This window comes from Emys orbicularis, chromosome 1, assembly GCF_028017835.1.
Source record: "Emys orbicularis isolate rEmyOrb1 chromosome 1, rEmyOrb1.hap1, whole genome shotgun sequence".
Classification (NCBI taxonomy): Eukaryota; Metazoa; Chordata; order Testudines; family Emydidae; genus Emys; species Emys orbicularis.
This window is the reverse complement of record NC_088683.1, coordinates 143,666,673-143,688,110: the sequence shown is the minus strand read 5'-3', so window position 1 is coordinate 143,688,110 and position 21,438 is coordinate 143,666,673. Positions and strand designations below refer to the sequence as shown.

General features: G+C 44.7%; 1 protein-coding gene across 1 annotated transcript in view; it reads right to left on the bottom strand.

Annotated features, from left to right (window-relative positions):
* The window catches only part of RIMKLB (ribosomal modification protein rimK like family member B), a 66,055-nt gene extending 45,077 nt beyond the window's left edge, over positions 1 to 20,978 (bottom strand). Inside the window, exons 1-2 of the mRNA XM_065423404.1 lie at positions 20,913 to 20,978; positions 14,147 to 14,369 (exon numbers count right to left, since the gene is read on the bottom strand). Coding sequence (XP_065279476.1) covers positions 14,147 to 14,321 — 175 coding nt within the window. The 5' untranslated portion in view covers positions 14,322 to 14,369; positions 20,913 to 20,978. The remainder of the gene's footprint in view (positions 1 to 14,146; positions 14,370 to 20,912) is intronic.
* Positions 20,979 to 21,438: the final 460 nt, after the last annotated feature.

Genomic DNA, 21,438 nt, shown 5'->3' with positions numbered 1-21,438 from the left:
TGAAAAAGGGGCAGAAATGAAAACATCTCTTGGTAGATTTAATGGCAGCTCTTTAAAACACAACAAGAAAACATCTTTCCACCAGAGATGATCCAGGGCCACCCCTTTTGTTGTACTGAAAAGGAGGATAGTCATCCTCTAATCCTCATTGTTCCTTCCAGTTCTCTCAACCTGAAGATATGCCCACATGTCCTGGTCTCATTATTCCCTTTAGCATCTTCACCCGCCACCACAGGAACTTGGCGAGACAGGACCTCAACTACTGGTTTCCAACTCAATGGCTGAATCAGTAACAAGGGGCAGGTTGTATGAGGGGAAATGAATCAGGTCCCAGGATGTGGTGGAGAGGTAGGTCAGGGTGGACTTGCACTGGCAGCTGCGACCAGGAAGGATGCAGTCTAGAGACACCTCAGATGCTTGGATTAGCATCTTCTATTGACTGTAGGGGAAAGCCATTCTCTGCAACCCAACATCTCCGTTTTATTAATATCTCCCTTTCAAAATATAGAAATAAAAACCCCTACCCATTTCCCAGACATCATCCACCTGGCAACAAATAGGCTAGCTAACCATAGCTTGGGTCTTTTCACTTATGCACATACCACTACTCTCCCTTCCTGTAATCCCTAATCCAGGTTCTCATTCATTTTTGCATCCCCAATTGTGGGGGAGCCCAGAAGATCTTCTGAAGACTGCAGTCTTAGTTTTATGACCAAACACTTTTTAGGACACACCACCTCCGTTCAATCCAACAGCTCTAACTGCTGAAAAGCTCATGAAAGAGCCTCTCTGTTTTACCTCACAACCTCTCTCCTCCAATATCAGAGGAAAGGAGGAGCTACTACGCTCAAACTGCTAATAATTACAGAGCAAGGTTTTCAAAGATGGATGCTCAGGTGAACAATTTTGGTGGAAGAGGGATTCAGAGTTCCTTAGTGATGCCCTCACCAGCATCTAGGTCCTATGCTCCATTTCTCTGCTGGCCAGCCTCTTTTTTTTTTTTTTTTTTTTTTAAGTCATGCAAGACCTATACACAGGCAAGGGACAAAAAACCTACTCAATTCTATATAGATAACTGTTGGGTTACATATCTTTGTCCATCTCCAGCTTCCACTCATAGCAAAATTGTTCCCTATAGTCTATTCTTCACGGCTTTGTTTAGTCTAGTTTTAAATGTCCCAGCCAAACGAAAGAGGAACAAACTGGGCATGAGGAATGTTCCGTCATTACCCTTGGGGAAGACTATTCCATAGTTTAACAGAACTCTTAGTGTTAATACCCAGACTAAAGTGTCACAGCTTTGCTCAATTTCATCCCATTTACTTCGTCACTTTCAGAGGAACACAGCAATTGCCATACCAGATCAGCTCAGTAGTCCATCTAGTTTAATAATGCAGTACTCTGTCTCCAACAGTGGCCAGCAGCAGATGCTTCCGTGTAGAGTACAAGAACCCTGAAGTTGCAAGTTATGGAGTATCCTGCCCATAGGGAAAAAATCACCCTCCATTTCCTTTATAGTGTGGTTTATGCCCCAATTCATGAAAGGTTTCTATCCCTTCCAAACTTAAAAAAAAAAAAAAAAAAACCCTATTACTGTAATTCTGGATGTTCTCGATTTCCATATAAATATACAATCCTGTTTTGAGTCCTACTAACTTTTTGACCTGAGTGGTATTTTATGGCAAGGAGTTCCACTGTTAACAGTGCACTGCGTAAACGGATAATGTATTTCCTTTTATCAGTTTTCAACTTGCTGCCTTTCAATCTCATTTAATGCTCCATTGTTCTTGTTTTGTGAGAAACAGTAAACAGAAGGGTCCAATCTACTTTCTCTGTAGCATTCATTATTTTGTATGACAGCTTATTATATCCTCTGTTATTCATCTCTTTTCATAGAATCATAGGCTTTAATGTCAGAAGGGATTATTATGATCGTCTAGTCTGACCTCCTGCACAACTCAGGCCACAGAATCTCACCCACCCACTCCTGTATCAAATCCCTAACCTATGTCTGAGCTATTGAAGTCCTCAAATCATGGCTTAAAGACTTCAACGTGCAGAGAATCCTCCAGCAAGTGACACTGTGCCCCACACTGCAGAGGAAGGCGAAAAACCCCCAGGGCCTCTGCCAATCTGCCCTGGAGGAAAATTCCTTCCCGACCCCAAATATGGCAATCAGCTAAACCCTGAGCATGTGGGCAAGACTCACCAGCCAGACACCCAGGAAAGAATTCTCTGTAGTAACTCACATCCCACTCCATCTAACATCTCATCACAAGCCATTGGGCATATTTACCGCTAATAGTCAAAGACCAATCTCATTATACCATCCCCTCCATAAGATTAACAAGCTTAGTCTTGAAGCCAGATTTGTCTTTTGCCCCCACTACTCCCCTTGGAAGGCTGTTCCAGAACTTCAATCCTCTGATGGTTAGAAACCTTCATCTAATTTCAAGTCTAAACTTCCTGATGGCCAGTTTATATCCATTTGTTCTTGTGTCCACATTGGTACTGAGCTTAAATAATTCCTCTCCCTCCCTGGTATTTATTCCTCTGATAAATTTGTAGAGATCAATCATATCTCCCCTCAGCCTTCTTTTGGTTAGGCTAAACAAGCCAAGCTCTTTGAGTCTCCTTTCATAAGACAGGTTTTCCATTCCTCAGATCATCCTAGTAGCCCTTCTCTGTACCTGTTCCAGTTTGAATTCATCCTTCTTAAACATGGGAGACCAGAACTGCACAAAGTATTCCAGATGAGGTCTCACCAGTGCCTTGTATAACGGTACTAACACCTCCTTATCTCTACTGGAAATACCTCGCCTGATACATCCCAAGACCGCATTAGCTTTTTTCACGGCCATATCACATTGGCGGCTCATAGTCATCCTGTGATCAACCAATACTCCGAGGTCCTTCTCCTCCTCTGTTACTTCCAGTTTAACACAATAATTCTTGTTATTAATCCCTAAATGCATGACCTTGCACTTTTCACTATTAAATTTCATCCTATTACTCCAGTTTACAAGGTCATCTAGATCTTCCTTTATGATATCCCGGTCCTTCTCTGTATTGGCAATACCTCCCAGCTTTGTGTCATCCGCAAACTTTATTAGCACATTCCCACTTTTTGTGCCAAGGTCAGTAATAAAAAGATTAAATAAGATTCGTCCCAAAACCGATCCCTGAGGAACTCCACTAGTAACCTCCCTCCAGCCTGACAGTTCACCTTTCAGTACGACTCGTTGTAGTCTCCCCTTTAACCAGTTCCTTATCCACCTTTCAATTTTCATATTGATCCCCATCTTTTCCAATTTAGCTAATAATTCCCCATGTGGAACCATATCGAATGCCTTACTGAAATCCAGGTAAATTAGATCCACTGCGTTTCCTTTGTCTAAAAAATCTGTTACCTCCTCAAAGAAGGAGATCAGGTTGGTTTGGCACGATCTACCTTTTGTAAAACCACGTTGTAATTTGTCCCAATTACCGTTGACCTCAATGTCCTTAACTACTTTCTCCTTCAAAATTTTTTCCAAGACCTTGCATACTACAGATGTCAAACTAACAGACCTGTAGTTACCCGGATCACATTTTTTCCCTTTCTTAAAGATAGGAACTATGTTAGCAATTCTCCAGTCATATGGTACAACCCCTGAGTTTACAGATTCATTAAAAATTCTTGCTAATGGGCTTGCAATTTCATGTGCCAGTTCCTTTAATATTCTTGGATGAAGATTATCTGGGCCCCTCGATTTAGTCCCATTAAGCTGTTCAAGTTTGGCTTCTACCTCGGATGTGGTAATATCTACCTCCATTGCCTCATTCCCATTTGTCATCCTACCATTATCCCTAAGCTCCTCATTAGCCTCATTAAAGACTGAAGCAAAGTATTTGTTTAGATACTGGGCCGTGCCTAGATTATCCTTAACCTCACTCCATACTCAGTGTTTAGCGGCCCCACTTCTTTCTTTGTTTTCTTCTTATTTATATGGCTATAGAACCTTTTACTATTGGTTTTAATTCCCTTTGCAAGGTCCAACTCTACATGGCTTTTGGCCTTTCTCACTTTATCCCTACATGTTCTGACCTCAATAAGGTAGCTTTCCTTGCTGATCACTCCCACTCCTTGTAGGCTGCTTTTTCTTAATCACCTCTCTGAGATGCTTGCTCATCCAGCTCGGTCTACAACTCCTGCCTATGAATTTTCCCCCCTTTCTTGGGATGCAGGCTTCTGATAGTTTCTGCAACTTTGACTTGAAGTAATTCCAGGCCTCCTCCACCTTTAGATCCCCAATTTCTTCAGTCCAATCCACTTCCCTAACTAATTTCCTTAATTTTTTTAAATTAGCCCTTTTGAAATCAAAAACCCTAGTCACAGAACTATTTTTGTTTATCCTTCCATTTAGTTTAAACTGAATTAGCTCATGAACGCTCGAACCAAGGTTGTCCCCTACAACCATTTCTTCTATGAGGTCCTCGCTACTCACCAAAACCAAATCTAAAATGGCATCCACTCTTGTTGGTTCAGCAACTACTTGGTGAAGGAATCCATCAGCTATCACATCTAGGAAAATCTGAACCCTATTATTATTACTAGCACTTGTCCTCCAGTCTATATCTGGAAAGTTAAAGTCTCCCATGATCACACAATTCCTATTAGTATTTACTTAATTAAAAACATTTAAAAGATCTCTATCCATATCTAAATCAGATCCCGGCGGTCTACAGCACACCCCAAGCACTATCTCAGGGGATGCTCTAGTAGCTTTCTTCCCCAATGTGATTTTTGCCCAGACAGACTGTCTTATCCATTCCATCCCTTCTTATTTCTTTACAGTCTACCTCATCATTGATATACAATGCTACTCCACCACTTTTGCCTTTATTTCTGTCTTTCCTAAACAGCACATAGCCTTCAATACCTGTACTCCAGTCATGACTACTATTCCATCATGTTTCTGTTATCCCTATAATATCCGGTTTCACTTCCTGCACTAGTTCCTCCAGTTTGTTACCTAGGCTCCTCGCATTGGTGTACAAACATCTTAATTCTTGCTGTTTGGCTTCGCTCACGTTCTTTACGCGATTAGGCCCAGACATTCTACCACCAGTATCACCTATTAGAATGGTATCTACACTACCCTTCCTCCGTATGTCCATTCTCCTATCCAGGCTGTATCCTTTCTTTCTTTGTTTTCTTCCCTCTCAATGTTAAAATCCGGCGTGGAGATTACCTGGACATCTCCCAACCATCTCCCCCCAATTCCTAGTTTAAAGCTCTCTTAATCAGTTGTGCCAGCCTCCATCCTAGGCCTGGTCTACACTACGAGTTTAGGTCGACTTTAGCCGCGTTAAATCGAATTAAGCCTGGACACGTTTACACGACGAAGCCCTTTCTTTCGACTTAAAGGGCCCTTTAAACCGGTTTCTTTACACCACCTCCGACGAGGGGATTAGCGATAAAATCGCCCTTAGGGGGTCGGAATTGGGTTAGTGTGGACGGAATTCGACGTTATTGGCCTCCGGGAGCTATCCCGCAGTGCTTCATTGTGACCGCTCTGGACAGCACTCTCAACTCAGATGCACTGGCCAGGTAGACAGGAAAAGCCCCGCGAACGTTTGAATTTCATTTCCTGTTTGCTCAGCGTGGAGAGCACAGGTGACCATGCAGAGCTCATCAGCACAGGTAACTGTGATGGAGTCCCAGGATCGCAAAAGAGCTCCAGCCTGGACCGAACGGGAGGTACGGGATCTGCTCGCCATCTGGGGAGATGAATCAGTGCTGGCCGAACTCCGAAGCAGTAAAAGAAATGGCAAAATATTAGAAAAGGTCTCCAAGGCCATGAAGGACAGAGGCCATAACAGGGACGCACAGCAGTGCCGCGTGAAAATTAAGGAGCTAAGGCAAGCCTACCACAAAGCCAGAGAAGCAAACGGAAGGTCCGGGGCTGAGCCGCAAACATGCCGCTTCTACGCGGAACTGCATGCCATTCTAGGGGGTGCAGCCACCACTACCCCAACCGTGTGCTATGAGTCCCTCACTGGAGAAAGACACAGGGAAGCGGGTTCGGCAGACGAGGAAGATGAGGATGGAGAGAACATAGATAGCTCACAGCAGCAAGGAAGCGGAGAAACCGGTTTCCCCAACAGCCAGGATATGTTTATCACCCTGGACCTGGAACCAGTAACCCCCGAACTCACCCAAGACCCTGTGGGCACACAGGGGACCTCTGGTGAGTGTACCTTTGTAAATATTACACATGGTTTAAAAGCAAGCGTGTTTAATGATTAATGATTAATTTGCCCTGGCAATCGCGGCCAGTACAGCTACTGGAAAAGTCTGTTAACGTGTATGGGGATGGAGCGGAAATCCTCCAGGGACATCTCCAGAAAGCTCTCCTTCATGTACTCCCAAAGCCTTTGCAAAAGGTTTCTGGGGAGGGCTGCCTTATCCCGTCCGCCACGGTAGGACACTTTACCACGCCAGGCCAGTAGCACGTAGTCTGGAATCATTGCATAACAAAGCATGGCAGCGTATGGTCCCGGTGTTTGCTGGCATGCAGACAACATCCATTCCTTATCGCTCTTTGTTATCCTCAGGAGAGTGATATCATTCACGGTCACCTGGTTGAAATGGGGCGATTTTATTAAGGGGACATTCAGAGGTGCCCCTTCCTGCTCTGCTGAACAGAAATATTCCCCGCTGTTAACCACGCGGTGGGGGGGAGGGGTGAAGTGACCATCCCAGAGAATTGGGTGTGTGGGGGAGGGGAGTTAGTTGGGTTTGTGCTGCATGTTAAACCTGAAACCGCAGCCCCTCCTTTTACATTGCAAACCCATTTTAAATGGCCAACCCAACGGGTGCTTGGTATGGTTAATGAGAGCAGTACTGTTTTAAACCATCCCCACTTGTTAACAAGGTTAAAAAAGCCAAAAGACTGTGTCTTACCATGGCTGCCTGCAAGCTAAAATCTGTGGCCTGGCACTGCGTGAGTGTTCTCTCACACCAAACCTGCAGGCTCTCAATAGAAGAGGAAAAATGCGACCTTGTAACGAAAGCACATGTGCTGTGTGATGTGAACAGCAAAATCTAACGTGAAAGACTGTACCCATTGTTCTCTAAAATGTATCTTTTTTAACCACCTCTCCCTTCTCCTCCACCAGCTGCAAATGTTTCACCTTCACAGAGGCGAGTGAATATTCGAAAACAGAAGCGAAGGACGCGTGACGAAATGTTCACTGAACTACAGACTGCCTCCCACGCTGACAGAGCACAGCAGAATGCGTGGAGGCAGTCAATGACTGATTTTAGAAAAGCCCAATATGAGCGAGAGGAGAGGTGGCGGGCTGAAGAGCAGAGTTTGCGTGCTGAAACGCGGGCTGAAGAGGAGAAGTGGCGTCAGCTTGTAAACAGAAAGCAAGAGTCGATGCTCCGGCTGCTGGAGCATCAAACTGATATGCTCCTGCGTATGGTTGAGCTGCAGGAAAGGCAGCAGGAGCAGAGACCGCCGCTACAGCCCCTCTGTAACCAACAGCCCTCCTCCCCAAGTCCCATTGCCTCCTCACCCAGACGCCCAAGAACACGGTGGGGGGGGCCTCCGGCCACCCAGTCACTCCAGCCTAGATGATTTCCAGAGCAATAAGTTTTAAAGTTTTAAAGTGCAGTGTGTCCTTTTCCTTCCCTCCTCCCGCACCCATCCCGGGCTACCTTTGCAATTATCCCCCTAGTTGCGTGCTGAATTAATAAAGAATGCATGAATGTGAAGTAACAATGACTTTATTGCCTCTGCAAGTGGTGCTTGAAGAGGGGAGGGTAGGGGAGGGTGGGGTGCTTGGTTTACAGGGTAGTAGAGTTAACCGGGTGGGTGGGGGGTTGGAGATTTCATCAAGGAGAAACAAACAGAAGTTTCACACCGTAGCCTGGCCAGTCACAAAACTAGTTTTCAAAGCTTCTCTGATGCGCACCGCGCCCTGCTGTGCTGCTCTAACCGACCTGGTGTCTGGCTGCGCGTAATCAGCGGCCAGGCGATTTGCCTCTACCTCCCACCCCGCCATAAATGTCTCCCCCTTACTCTCACAGATATTGTGGAGCGCACAGCAAGCAGCAATAACAATGGGGATATTCTTTTCGCTAAGGTCTGAGAGAGTCAGTAAGCTGCGCCAGCGCGCTTTTAAACGCCCAAATGCACATTCCACCACCATTCGGCACTTGCTCAGCCTGTAGTTGAACAGGTCCTGACTCCTGTCCAGGCTGCCTGTGTACGGCTTCATGAGCCATGGCATTAAGGGGTAGGCTGGGTCCCCAAGGATCACGATAGGCATTTCAACATCCCCAATGGTTATTTTCTGGTCCGGGAAGAAAGTCCCTTCCTCCAGCTTTCGAAACAGAACAGAGTGCCTGAAGACGCGAGCATCATGTACCCTTCCCGGCCAGCCCACGTTGATGTCGGTGAAACGTCCCTTGTGATCCACCAGGGCTTGCAGCTGCATTGAAAAGTACCCCTTGCGGTTTATGTACTCAGTGGCTTGGTGCGCCGGTGCCAAGATAGGGATATGGGTTCCGTCTATCGCCCCACCACAGTTTGGGAATCCCATTGCAGCAAAGCCATCCACTATGTCCTGCACGTTTCCCAGAGTCACTACCCTTGATATCACCAGGTCTCTCATTGCCCTGGCAACTTGGATCACAGCAGCCCCCACAGTAGGTTTGCCCACTCCAAATTGATTCCCGACTGACCGGTAGCTGTCTGGCGTTGCAAGCTTCCACAGGGCTATCGCCACTCGCTTCTCAACTGTGAGGGCTGCTCTCATCCTGGTATTCTGGCGCTTCAGGGCAGGGGAAAGCAAGTCACAAAGTTCCATGAAAGTGCCCTTACGCATGCGAAAGTTTCGCAGCCACTGGGTATCGTCCCAGACCTGCAACACGATGCGGTCCCACCAGTCTGTGCTTGTTTCCCGGGCCCAGAATCGGCGTTCCATGGCATGAACCTGCTCCAGGAACACCATGATTTCCACATTGCTGGGGCCTGTGCCTTGTGAGAGGTCTAGGTCCATGTCAATTTCCTTATCACTCTCGTCGCCGCGCTGCAATCGCCTCCTCCTCAGCTGGTCCTGGTTTTGCTTTGGCATGTCCAGGCTCTGCATATACTCCAGGACAATGCGCGTGGTGTTCATAGTGCTCATAATTGCCGCGGTGATCTGAGCGGGATCCATGATCCCAGTGATAGCTATGGCGTCTGGTCTGAAAAAAGGCGCGAAACTAGTATCTAAAGACCAGGGGAGGGAGGGAGGGGCGAGTGACGACATGGCGTACAGGTACAGGGAATTAAAATCAAGAAAGGTGGCTGTGCATCAGGGAGAAATACAAACAACTGTCACACAGAATGCACCCCCCCCCCCCCCCCCGAGATTGAACTCCTAAGCCTGGGTTTAGCGGGCCGTTGATTTGACGGAGGGAGGGGGGAAGGAAATTAATACAGAACAAATCTATTTTTTACATCTTAAGACGACAGTGCAGCATGACTGATAGCCCTCGGCATTTTCTGGGTGCTTGGCAGCAAATACTGGGCGCTTACCAGTATGATGATGATGGATACCGATCATAATATACTATTTATTGCCAAAAGGCAAGGGGTTGCTGCTGTGTAGCAATGTAGCCCCACGTGTGCCAGCCATATGTCTGCCAGCACCCAGATCGCCCTCGGCCTCTTCTGGGTGCTCAGCAGACAATACTTGGCAGAAAATAATATACTATGACTGATATCCATGATTGTCCGACGAGGACGGTTACCAGTCGTAATAAACCATCTACTGCCAAAAGGCAAGGGGCTGGTGCAATGCAGCCCTACGGCTGCCAGCCCCACAGCTACCAGCATCCCGAGCGCCGATGAAGGCTACCACTCATGCTGCACCGTCTACCGCCAAAAGGCAGTTAGCTGCTGCTGCGTAGCAATGCAGTCCCACGTCTGCCGGCACCCGGAAGACATATGGTGACGGTGAGCTGAGCGGGCTCCATGCTTGGCGTGGTATGTTGTCTGCACAGGTAACCCAGGTAAAAAGGCGCGAATCTATTGTCTGCCGTTGCTGTGACGGAGGGGGAGGGGCCTGATGCAATGTACCCAGAACCCCCCGCGGCACTGTTTTGCATCATTCGGGCATTGCGATCTCAACCCATAATTCCAATGGGCGCCGGAGACTGCGGGAACTGTGGGATAGGTACCCATAGTGCAATGCGCCGGAGGTCGACGCTAGTCTCGGTACTGTGGACGCGGTCCGCCGACTTCATGCACTTAGAGCATTTTATGTGGGGACACACACAATCGGCTGCATACAACCGGTTTCTATAAAACCGGCTTCTATAAATTCGACCTAATTTTGTAGTGTAGACATAGCCCCAGAAATCTATTTCCCTCCCTACTCAGGTGAAGTCCATCCCAAGAGAACAGTCCTCTGTCCATGAATGCCTACCAATGGCCATACATCCCAAAGCCCTCCTTATAGCACCACTGCCTGAGCCATCTGTTGATTGTCAATCTTGTCACACCTTTGTTGCCCTTCTCTAGGAACAGGCAGAATCCCACTGAAGATCACCTGAGCCTCGATTTCCTTAAGCGTCTTCCTCAGCCTGGCATAGTCTCCCTTGATACGTTCCAGCGAGAATCTAGCTGCATCATTTGTTCCCACATGAAGGACAATCAGCGGATTCTTTCCCGCTCCCGTTAGGATCCTCTTCAGCCTCAGGTCCACATCCCGTATCTTAGCTACCGGCAGACAGCACACCCTTCTGTTCTCTGGATCAGCTCTGGTTACAGGCCTGTCTATTCTTCTCAGTAAGGAGTCTCCAATCCGTAGACCTGCCTTTTCCTGGTAACGGTGTGATTCTCCGGTCTTATCCCCTGTTCCCTCTGGCTACAAGTCCTCTCAATTCCTGTTCACCCTTGCAATCCTCCGCAACCCATCCCATATCCTCCTGGGGCTCATGTTTGGTGGGGTTATCTCCATTGACTCTTCCCCTCCTCTTATAGGACTAGCTGCTCTTCTCTTCTTCCTTGCCCTCTCATTTCTATTTTCCTCAGTAAGATTTTACTTCCAATTTTTAAAGAACACCTTTTTGCCCCAATTCTTTTACTCTACTGTTTAGTCATGGTGGCCTTTTTTTGACCCTCTTACTGTTGTTTTTTTTATTATTATTTTGGGGTATACATTTAATTTGAGCCTCTATTGTGGTGTTTTTTAAAAGTTTCCATGCAACTTGCAGGCATTTCACTCTTGTGACTGTTCCTTTTAATCTCCATTTAATGACCTTCCTCATTTTTGTGTAGTTCCCCTTTTTGAAGTTAAATAATACTTTGGTAGCCTTCTCTGGTATTTTCTCCCCCACAAGGATGTTAAATTTAATTACATTATGGTCGCAAGTACTGAGCAGTTCAGCTACATTCAGCTCTTGGATCAGATCGTGTGCGCCACTCAGGACTAAATCAAGAATTGCTTCCCCCTCTTGTGGGTTTCAGGACTAACTGCTTCAAGAAGCAGTCATTAATGGTATCCAGAAATGTTATCTCTGCATCCATTGTGCGGTGGCATGTACCCAGTCAATACGATGATAGTTGAAATCCCCATTATTGTGTTTTCCATTTTTGTAACCTCTCCATTCTCCCTGAGCATTTCACAATTACCATCACCATCCTGGTCAGTAGTATATTTCTACTGCTATACTCTTATTATTAAAGCATGGAATTTCTATCCATAGAGATTCTATGGTATAATTTGGGTCATTTAAGATTTTTACTATATTTGACTATGCTTTCTTTCACATATAGTCCTATTCCCCCACCTGCACAACCTATTCTGTCATTCCTATATATTTTATACCCCGGTATTACCACATCGCATTGATATCATCGTTCCACCAAGTTTCTGTGGTGCCTGTTATATCAATAGCCTCATTTAACACCAGGCACTCAAGTTCACCTATCTTAGTATTTGGACTTCTAGCAGTTGTATAATGAGCACTTACAAAATTTGTCTATATTTAGTTGTCTGCTTTCATGTGATCTAATTGAATAGGACTCTCTCTCTTCAACTCCTACCTGTACACTTTATCAACTTCTATCCTCTCCTCTTTACTAGGATATAGAGTTGCCCCATTTTACAGAAAGTGTAGCTAGGCACACAGCACTAGCAGATTCTTTCTCAGAGGCAGTGTGATAAAATGAATGAGCTTGGGTTTGCCATATTAAAGATGTGGATTCCATTCCCAGCTGCCAGAGTGACCTTCTGTAGCTTCTTAGTGGAGTATGATGCCTTGTTCAATAATAGTTCTGTGCCCTTCACAACCCTGTACACCAGTTGATATAAGAGATGAGTACAGAACACATTTATACTGGATCTATTCCAGTGCACCTTCCCCTCCTAAGCCAAAAGGTATTTTGATGGGGATGGGTAGAAAGTGGCAAAAGCAACAGTGGAAGACAACATATTCATTTTGCCTGTGTCCCATCTGGAGATTTGGTTCTGTATATAGGTGCAACCACAGGGGGGAAAAAAGCCTGCAAGGCAGGGGGAAGAGATGACCAGGAGGGAGAATGTGGTTCAACAAAAGACAAAAATGAGGAGAAACGAAGAGGAAGGCTAGGCAGACACGGCTAGCCTAAGCAAATTTCTCTTCCCACCCTTCCAGCCCATTTTATACCACTCCTTTAAACAAATATAAATGTTATTTAGGGTATTTTGCATCACCAAGGAGAAACAAAGTAAAAATGTTTAAAAGTGGGGGACAGAACACGTTTCCCACTCTGTCCATCCTTCCCAGCAGCTGTGCCTATGGTTCTGTGTTGCCTTAGCCCGGCACAGGGAGAGTGGAGAAGCATGCTCGGCGCAGATAGAATGTTCTGAAATTTTAGCAGTAAGACTGTCATAAACGTGGAGTAACACAACTTTCACAACATGTTAATCAACAACTTAAAACTGCCAAATCTGAACAGACTTCATGAAGAAAACACAAAACACCTCTGACCACAGGACCATCTCCTTGACAAATTTCACATTCCTCATACAAATCTCGGAGCATTAGAAATCTTAAAGGTTGGAAAGATTTTGATAATGGGAACTCCTAGACAACATTACGGAAGTGTCACTATTGCTCCTCTTATAATAGTGGCTTTGTATTTTCAATATTATTTTACATCCCATTCCTTATACATCCTAACATCTTGTTTTCCTTTTGATCACTATTGAAGAGTTATTCATTGATTGTCCACAACACCAACAACAACTTTTTCCCAAACTGTTACAGCTAATTCAGAACCCACTAAGGTGTAGCAGTAGTTCAAATTATTTTGATGTGCATTACTTCACATTTGTCAACACTGAATTTCATCCTCTCACCAAATTTTTTTGTTTTTTAAGTCCTGTCTTCTTCAGTCTTGACTAACCTAAATAACTGTGCATTGTTGAAATTTTATTTCCTGACCACTCACTTCTTCCAGATACCTTTTCATTTTGGTGTTTACACTCATATTTGAAGCAGACACACCTTAGTCACCTTTTAACTAAGCTACAGATATTCAACTATTTTAATCGCAATATAAATCAATCCTTCCAACTCCATGACTACTCATATTATGCTTCTCTGAAATTCCCTTTCAGTTTGTTTGCTTGCTTGGCTATCTAGGCTGAGTTCAGAACCCAACCTGCAGAGAGATATTGATGTGTTACCCTCACAGCTTCCCCTAAACTTAAGTAATCAACTTACAAAGCCCACACAAAATTAAATGAAGTCAATTCTCTTTAACCCAGCAATCCTGGAGGTAGTTAACCTTGTATTAGTTCATTATTGTCTCTTGGAGAGAACCCCCTCATACAGTAAGGCTGGGTTGCCAAAGCATGACCCCAAGGCTCTAAAACAGAGTTGCTCCCCTCATTCTGCAGAGGGAGAACAAAGCTTATCCAACTGCCAATCAACAATTTCTATTTGATGATCAAGTACCCATGAGCGATGCATTTATATGCAATATTAATTTAGATTAGGTGTCCTGATCCTGGCATATGTGCACTACATTGTCACAAAGGTTAGCCACCCCTACATTACAATCTCCTTGTCAGATCCCCTCCCCAGCCCACACGCCAACCTTGACCTCATCCTCACCCAGGTTTCCATGCTCAATGGTCAGTACCACTTCATCCATCACCAAGGCCCGAAAGTCTAGTTCCTCTTCACAGCACTTGGCCTTGAGCGCCCTCAGGATCTCCTGTTGAGGATAGTCTTCCCTGATACGACGATCTGTTAAGAACCACAGCCTGGGAGCAACTGAGCTGCACATCTTGTTTGACTAGTCTTGCAACCTCTGGGATCTCCTTTTAATGGAACTCTAGATAAAGGAGAAGATAAGAAATCATAGTAGAAACGTTTCTGTCCACATGCTTCCCACCACCCCTCAAACCTCTTCCCTGTACACACAGCTCTGTCCTTGGTTCAGAGGGGAGGGAAAAAAAATGTATCTATATAGCATTTCCTATCCAAAGATCTCAAGGATGCAATTAATGTCTTATAAACATTAATTAAGCTTCACATCTCCCTTGTGAGGACATTCAGTATTATCCCAATTTATTGATGGAAAAACTGAAGCATACAGAGATGAAGTAACGTGCCCAAGGCAATACACTGAGCCTGTGTCAGAATCAGGACTCAGGTCTGAGTCCCAGTTCTGTTCCTTAGTCACAAGGCCATCCTTCCTCATACACAGAAAATATCAGTGGATTCCAACCCACTCCCACAAGTGCTGCAAAGTACTGAATTTGAACATTGTTGGTGGAGATGATCCTGCCAGGTGACCAGTGAGGCCGTATGGATTTGCATTGTTTTTGCTCCCCATGCTTTGGCTATATAGAGGACATCAGTCTCTAGTGACCTTTTACCACCTGCCAACATCATTAAAAACTGTAAAGCAATCAAGAAAGACTGATATGCAGACTGAAAAATCCACTGCACTGGTGTGTAAGAAACCTTCCTTGATGAATATGAGGAAGCATGAGGTAAGCAGCAGAATTCACGAAAACCTAGACTTTCATTTGTTTAAATATGAAGTTTCCTGTTCTCAGGGTTGCCAAAAAAAAGGAAAGAAAACTCTTCTGAATATGACCTGAAACAGGTACTATCTACCCATGGACTTGCCTATGCTGAGATTTTCCCTGGAAACAGCCATCAGTGGCCGTAACTGGTAGACACTCAAAGTGTAGACAGGCAAAGCTGCTACTCAAGGCTTTCCCAAGCAGCAGCAGGATGAAATTAAAACTGGCCATTTTCACCTTCTATTTGGAACCCAGTGGGACAGCAAGGAAACTGTCAAGAACCATATCAACATCACACTACTGCTATTGCTTTGGAAACCTAAGCTCAGCAGCACCGTCAAGGACCAGAGCTCTTTATGCAGGAGAAAGGACAAAACCAACTGCTGGGGGAGGGGAAGTAAGAGAGCAGACCTGCCCCCTGTGGCAGACAAGAAGTTCTTGCAGAAGTGTGAGAGGGAGCACCTTCTCCTTCCAGCAGTAAAAAGGTGTTTGGAGTGAAGGGGGCAGGATTCAAGTTTTATACCCCTCGTAGATAGAAGTTACAATACAAAAGTCCCAAAGCAGTGTCCGCAGCACCCCAGTAACAATAATTTCTCCTTCCAAGCACCAAAAGGTGCAAGGGGCAGGGGAAGTCTGGGCTTATGCCTGGGCCTCACTGGCTCGCAATTCCCCAACCCTGCCCTACTTCATCTTTCATATTAGCCTCTGGGAAGTAGGTTAAGGTTTCCTTCTATGGCTAGCAGGTTACTGAAGCTTTGCTGGCTATGTACTTAACTACATATCCTCTTCCAGTGCTTATTCAGAAATAGCAGAACATAAGAACAAAGGAAAAGCCAAGTTCAGAAGGTTTCTAGTCAATTTATCCTCCTTTCTGCTCCCTACAAACATGTCCTTACTATGGACAGACAGAAACTGACCACTTACTGTCTCTCTCCTCAAAAGCATGCTATGTCCATTAGAAATGCAAACCCATCTCATTTTAAATCCAGCCATAGAGCATTAAGTGTGTAAAGAATACAACAGACAAATGTTTGGATTTTAAAGACCATGTCAACAAGAAGCCATTACAGATCTTCAGCATGTGTTTCAAGGGACTTGTCTACACAGGGAAGTTAGTGCACACTAAGCTAGAGTGTGAATTTAAAGCGCACTTGTTACTCCCACACTAATTCCCCATATGGACACACTTACTCCACACTAAGTGTGCTCCCAGGCAGTTTAGCTTAGTACACTTCCAAAGTGCATTAAGCTAACATGCACAAAGACACTCCATGCAGTGAGAGTGTCCACGTAGTAAGTTAGTACAGAGTATCTAACATGCACCAGCTACTTCACTCTTTTTCCCTACGTCTCATCCCCTTGCCCCAGTATCAAAACCAGTGTCAAGTACTCTCACCTGTGCTTGTTTCCTACTCCTTCTTGCCAACAATGTGCACCTCAGTTCCTCTGCCAAGTTTCTCAAATCTCTTCTTCCCAACCTAACACCCCTTCCACCCTTGAAAGCTGCAGACACTCAGCCATCTCTTTCCTGATTATTTCAGCTCTTCCTTTCTCAAGAAGGCTGAGGCTGGCAGAGAAAAAAAAACCCTGAAGAATCTCTCATGCGGAGCTGCAGCATGAACAGGAAGGAGAAAAGCCATCTAGATACTGTCACTTATATATTAAGATGATATACACATCAGAAATGTCTTAGAGAGATATAGTTTGCAGTATTGTTTAAAAATATAGATCAGCCTTGCTAGAAACAATAATTTCTCCTTCTACAGTATCTTTCATCTGAAGATCTCAAAGTGGTTTATAAAATTTATAAACATTAAGACTCACATCCTTGTAAGGCAGGCAGGACATAGCCCCACTTTACTGACTGGGACATAGAAGTTAAGTGGCTTGCCTAAGGCCAGAAAGCAATTCACCAGCAGAGATGGGAAACAGAACTTACAAATCCTAGCTCCCAGTCCTCTGCTCTGCTAGCACTATACCACATGATTACCACCTCTTTCACATCCTAAGTAGGCCAGGCAGGGGTGTAACGATATCTTATCACCATTACTTCAGCATTCTGATCAGAAAGACAGTCTGGACTATTCAGCTTCAAGCTCTCATTAGAACTCTTCACTCAGTCAAAATTAGTTATTAGGGACACACTGAAAATATTACCATTTGTTCTATTAACGCCAGCATCTCAAGGGTCCTGCCCATATTCTCAAAAATATTCTTTCTGAGGAAAATGTGCCTCTCAGAGCTTGTCTACATTTAAAAGGCTGCAGCATCACTGATGCAGTTGTGCTGCACCAATGCAGCTTCACTGCTGCACTGATTCAGTGAAGAAGCTACCTACACCAATGGGAGAGCTTCTCCCATCAGTGTAGGAAATCCACCTCACAGAGAGGCAGCAGCTATGTAGAGGGTAGAAGCCATCTCATCAATATAGCATTGTCTATACCAGGAACTAGGTCACTATAATTGCATATAACTGTGAAAAATCCACTCCCCTGAGCAATACAGTTATACTGACATAAGTTACTAGTGTAAACCAAGCCTCAGACAGCAACATGCAGCATCAGCTTCTAAGTAGGATATGCTTTCCAGAATTCCTCCCCGGAAACTAACTCCACCCCCCTGGATCTAACAGACACACAGCCTGAGACAATGCTGGGTGTGTGTTAAACATTTTTGCAGTGTCTATGGGAGTACCAAATCCAAAATATGCATGCATAGGGGAAACAGAAGATGGTTAAACATCTTCAGAGATTAGAAGTGGCTGAAAAGCCTTTGCACTAAAAGCCACAATGGCCAAACTGGGAACAATCTCTCAGCAGGTGCTCAACCCACTTACCTGATCAAAAGTGACAACAAAAAACCCATCAAGGACAACAGCTAACTGAATGTCAGTTAGACTACCCCTGCAATCACAGACTGCATCTGCTTCAGACATTAAATCAGTCACAAACCCTCCAGTGATTTGATTATGGATGGAAAGGAAGTGCCATCTCAACTTTTAGCTCTAGTACTCCACACCAGCTCCTTTTCCTCTTCATTTGCAGTCTTCCTCAGAGTACATCTCTAAACTGGAATAAAAGCCATGAGGCTGTATCGCAGGTGTTTAATTGTTGTGTAAACATACCCTGGTTGTCATCTTGTTCCCTGCAACAATCTAGTGGAACACACCTATTCTGCCTCAAATCATATAAGGTTTTATTCACTAAGCATGAAGGGAAAGTAGGCAGATCAGACTGGCTGTCTTTAGGTCCTAGAAACCTGAAGTCCTCTGTTTACACTCAGAACAGGTACGGCAAAAGCTTCCTAGCCCCACCAATACACCCTTGCCCTGCACATAAGGAAGTACTTCCAGGAGCAAGAGGGGAGTTCAATCTCCATGGACCACTCATTCCTTGTCTCCAGACTAGTGATAGCCAACAAAAGGGACAATTGTGGTATTCTATTTTTTTTTTTTTATGTGAAGAGTTTTCCTTTAGAAGATGAGAATCCAACAACTCATTTTATATTGTGCAAACTGAACTGTCAAAATAGTAACTCCTTTAGGTATTACTGACAAATGGCTGAATTAGAATTGATCATCTAAGTGAAGAAGTAAACTGTTCCATAGCCCTTTTCCTCAAAGTGCCATTGTCACAAGAGCTGCTGCATTAAAAAAAAAAAAAAAAACAACAACCACAATTTCTTCCCTGCAAGAATGCTGAATGAAATTCCAGATGTTTCACAACATTAGGACTCAATGTCATTTAGCCTCAATTATCTGGCTTGTGATCTGCGGTTATGGTATATTCCTACTGTCTACAGAATGGTCTGGGGCACAAGATATTGGAGAAGATCTCTCACATTAACTCTTTTCTAGTCTTTGGGTTAGATCCTGGTCTCAGTTACATCACGATGTATCCAAAGCAACTCCAGAGCTAATAACTGGAGAGCAGAATCTAATTTTTAATAGATCTCCAGGTCTGTTTGATCCCTGCCAGTTCAGATTTGAGGGATTTAATGTTAATCAATAACGGGGGGGGGAAATCTGATCATGCCAAGGAGGAGGTAATCAGGAAAAAAAAACCACCCACCCACCGTCCTTTACTATGTACAGCATTGCACTCTTGTTTATGATTTCTAACAAAGCACCTATGCTCTCTTTGGCACATTATTGGGGAGAGGAAGGGTATTTTACTTTCCACAAAATCATCATGAATTAGTTGATGCTGGACTATACTTTAAACAGAACAAGTGCCTGTTCCATGATGGCAATTTCTGCAACCCTATTTCGGAGGCCACACCTTAAGACAGTGGAATCAATAGCTACAAGACTAGCAAAGGACCTTTGAGAGATTGTCATAAATAGCAGTAAGGAAGATCGTTAGCCCATAGTTGATCAGAATTATTATGGCTCTGTCAGGGGATAAGATTGGGTGGGAAAGACTCTGACTGAATTTTACAGTTATTGTGCAAGGGGAGCAGAGTGGTATTTGACCAAATTATGGAACCAGAACTGCTCCTTATGTCATGCTGAAAAGAGAACACTATCAAAAACAATTTTAAATTGAAGTACAAAACGCAGCTAATTCTACCTTCTGTGCATAGATACCAAGGCAATCAGCGCTTAAGAAAAAAATTACAGAAATAGTTATGTATCAAGAGTATATCCAATAAGAGAGATATACACAGATAAGGACTTATTAAAAAGAAAGCTTTTGACCATTTATTACTTAAAAATAAAATTTAAAAAATGCAACCCTCTCTCCTGTCACTACAGCTAAACAGGCATGCCCAGAGACAACCACAAGTAGTAGAGTCCCTTTATTACAAAAATAAGAATTGGTTGCAGTTTTTATAAGAACGTCATGTACAAACATGACTGCTACAAGGGCTTTAGAGAGAACAAAAGACTACAAAAACAATGGAATCAGAAAAAAAAAAATAAAGGCCATGGTATCCTGAACAGCAGCAGTGCAATCTGTCCATCACTCCTGCATGTCATCTGCCTTCCTCATATACACATTATACAATTTAAACGCAGGCAGGTGAATCCAAAGTACACCTCTTTGAAAGCATAAGCACTGTATTCACACACCCCTCTTCCCCATCCCCTTTGGATATTTGCAGAGACCACTGCAGTCAAGGGAGGAAGGAATATATTAAGCATATTGGTAAACAGACTGCAGCAGGATAAAAAATAAAATCATCTTCCTTCTGCACCCTCTCCCCCCAATTCCTTCCCAGTATGCCCTCTCCTGCAGATAGGCAAATACTCAATTGGATCCTCTGACTGAATCCCATACTACTTTTATCTGCTCAATCTCTTCCCTTCAACTGAGTAATCTTAAAGATACCAGCAGCCCTTCTCCACAATCCCCCTCAGACACATACATCCCCGCCCCCTTTCTTTCCTCATCTCTCCAGGCTTGCAAGTAGGTGATAACATTCTTCACCCATACACCCCAGTTTCTGATCTCCAGTGAGGAATCCATTCCCTTGCCTCCCTGCCTTACAAAGCTGATATTGGTCAACATTAACTCCCCCCACCACTTGATCTGTAAACATGTTACATCCATCTCCTTTCTCTCATAGATTCAGCTATTACACTCCTCTCTAGTGTGCACATAATGTATAAATTCCCCATTGCTTTCTCTGAGGCCAGCATGCCTCTGTCCTTATTCTCCCCCCCCCCCCCAGAGTGGGTGTGTGATATAAACCCCCCTTTCCTGATCCATGTACATAGCCACTTCTCTCAGATCCCTTCCCCCACCCTGCTCTCAATCTCTGTGCATGCCTCTCTTGTAGCAGTGGGGGAGGGGAAAAAAGCATTGAATGAATGAATGAATGAATGTGGTATGACTTACCAGAGGTTTGGGGAGCAAGGGGTAAGAGATGAAGGGATGTCAAAGATGGGTGCTTCTTTCAGTGCCCCCAGTAACTGGAGCTTCAGTCCTGGCTCTCTCAGTGAGGTGAAGGCTTGCTGGTACCCTTCTTTCCTTGGTGCCCCCTGAGAAGAGGGTGCTAATGAAGTCCTTTCAGGGCCTCTCTGATCTGCACTCCAAGGGAGAGAGCAGTGTCCTGCTGGAGCCCCCAAGGCCAGGAAAGGAGCGATGAGGATTATGTTCTCCTGGTACTACAATGGGTGATGCCTGGCTTGTGCCCCCAGGGACCAAGGTGTGTTGGGGAAGGGGGTGGGGGATATTAAAAGTGATTCCCAGCTCCTCCCCCCCCTCGGGGGAGAGGAGGGTGGGGAAGAGAAGTGAGGATATTGATGTAGAGCTGTGGCAGCCTGCGCAAAATAGATTCAATCCAATAAGCCCCTCGCGTCTCTGCTTCCTCAAAACTGAACCCCTAACTGTCTGAGTCTGGAATCACCAACACCTACGGAAA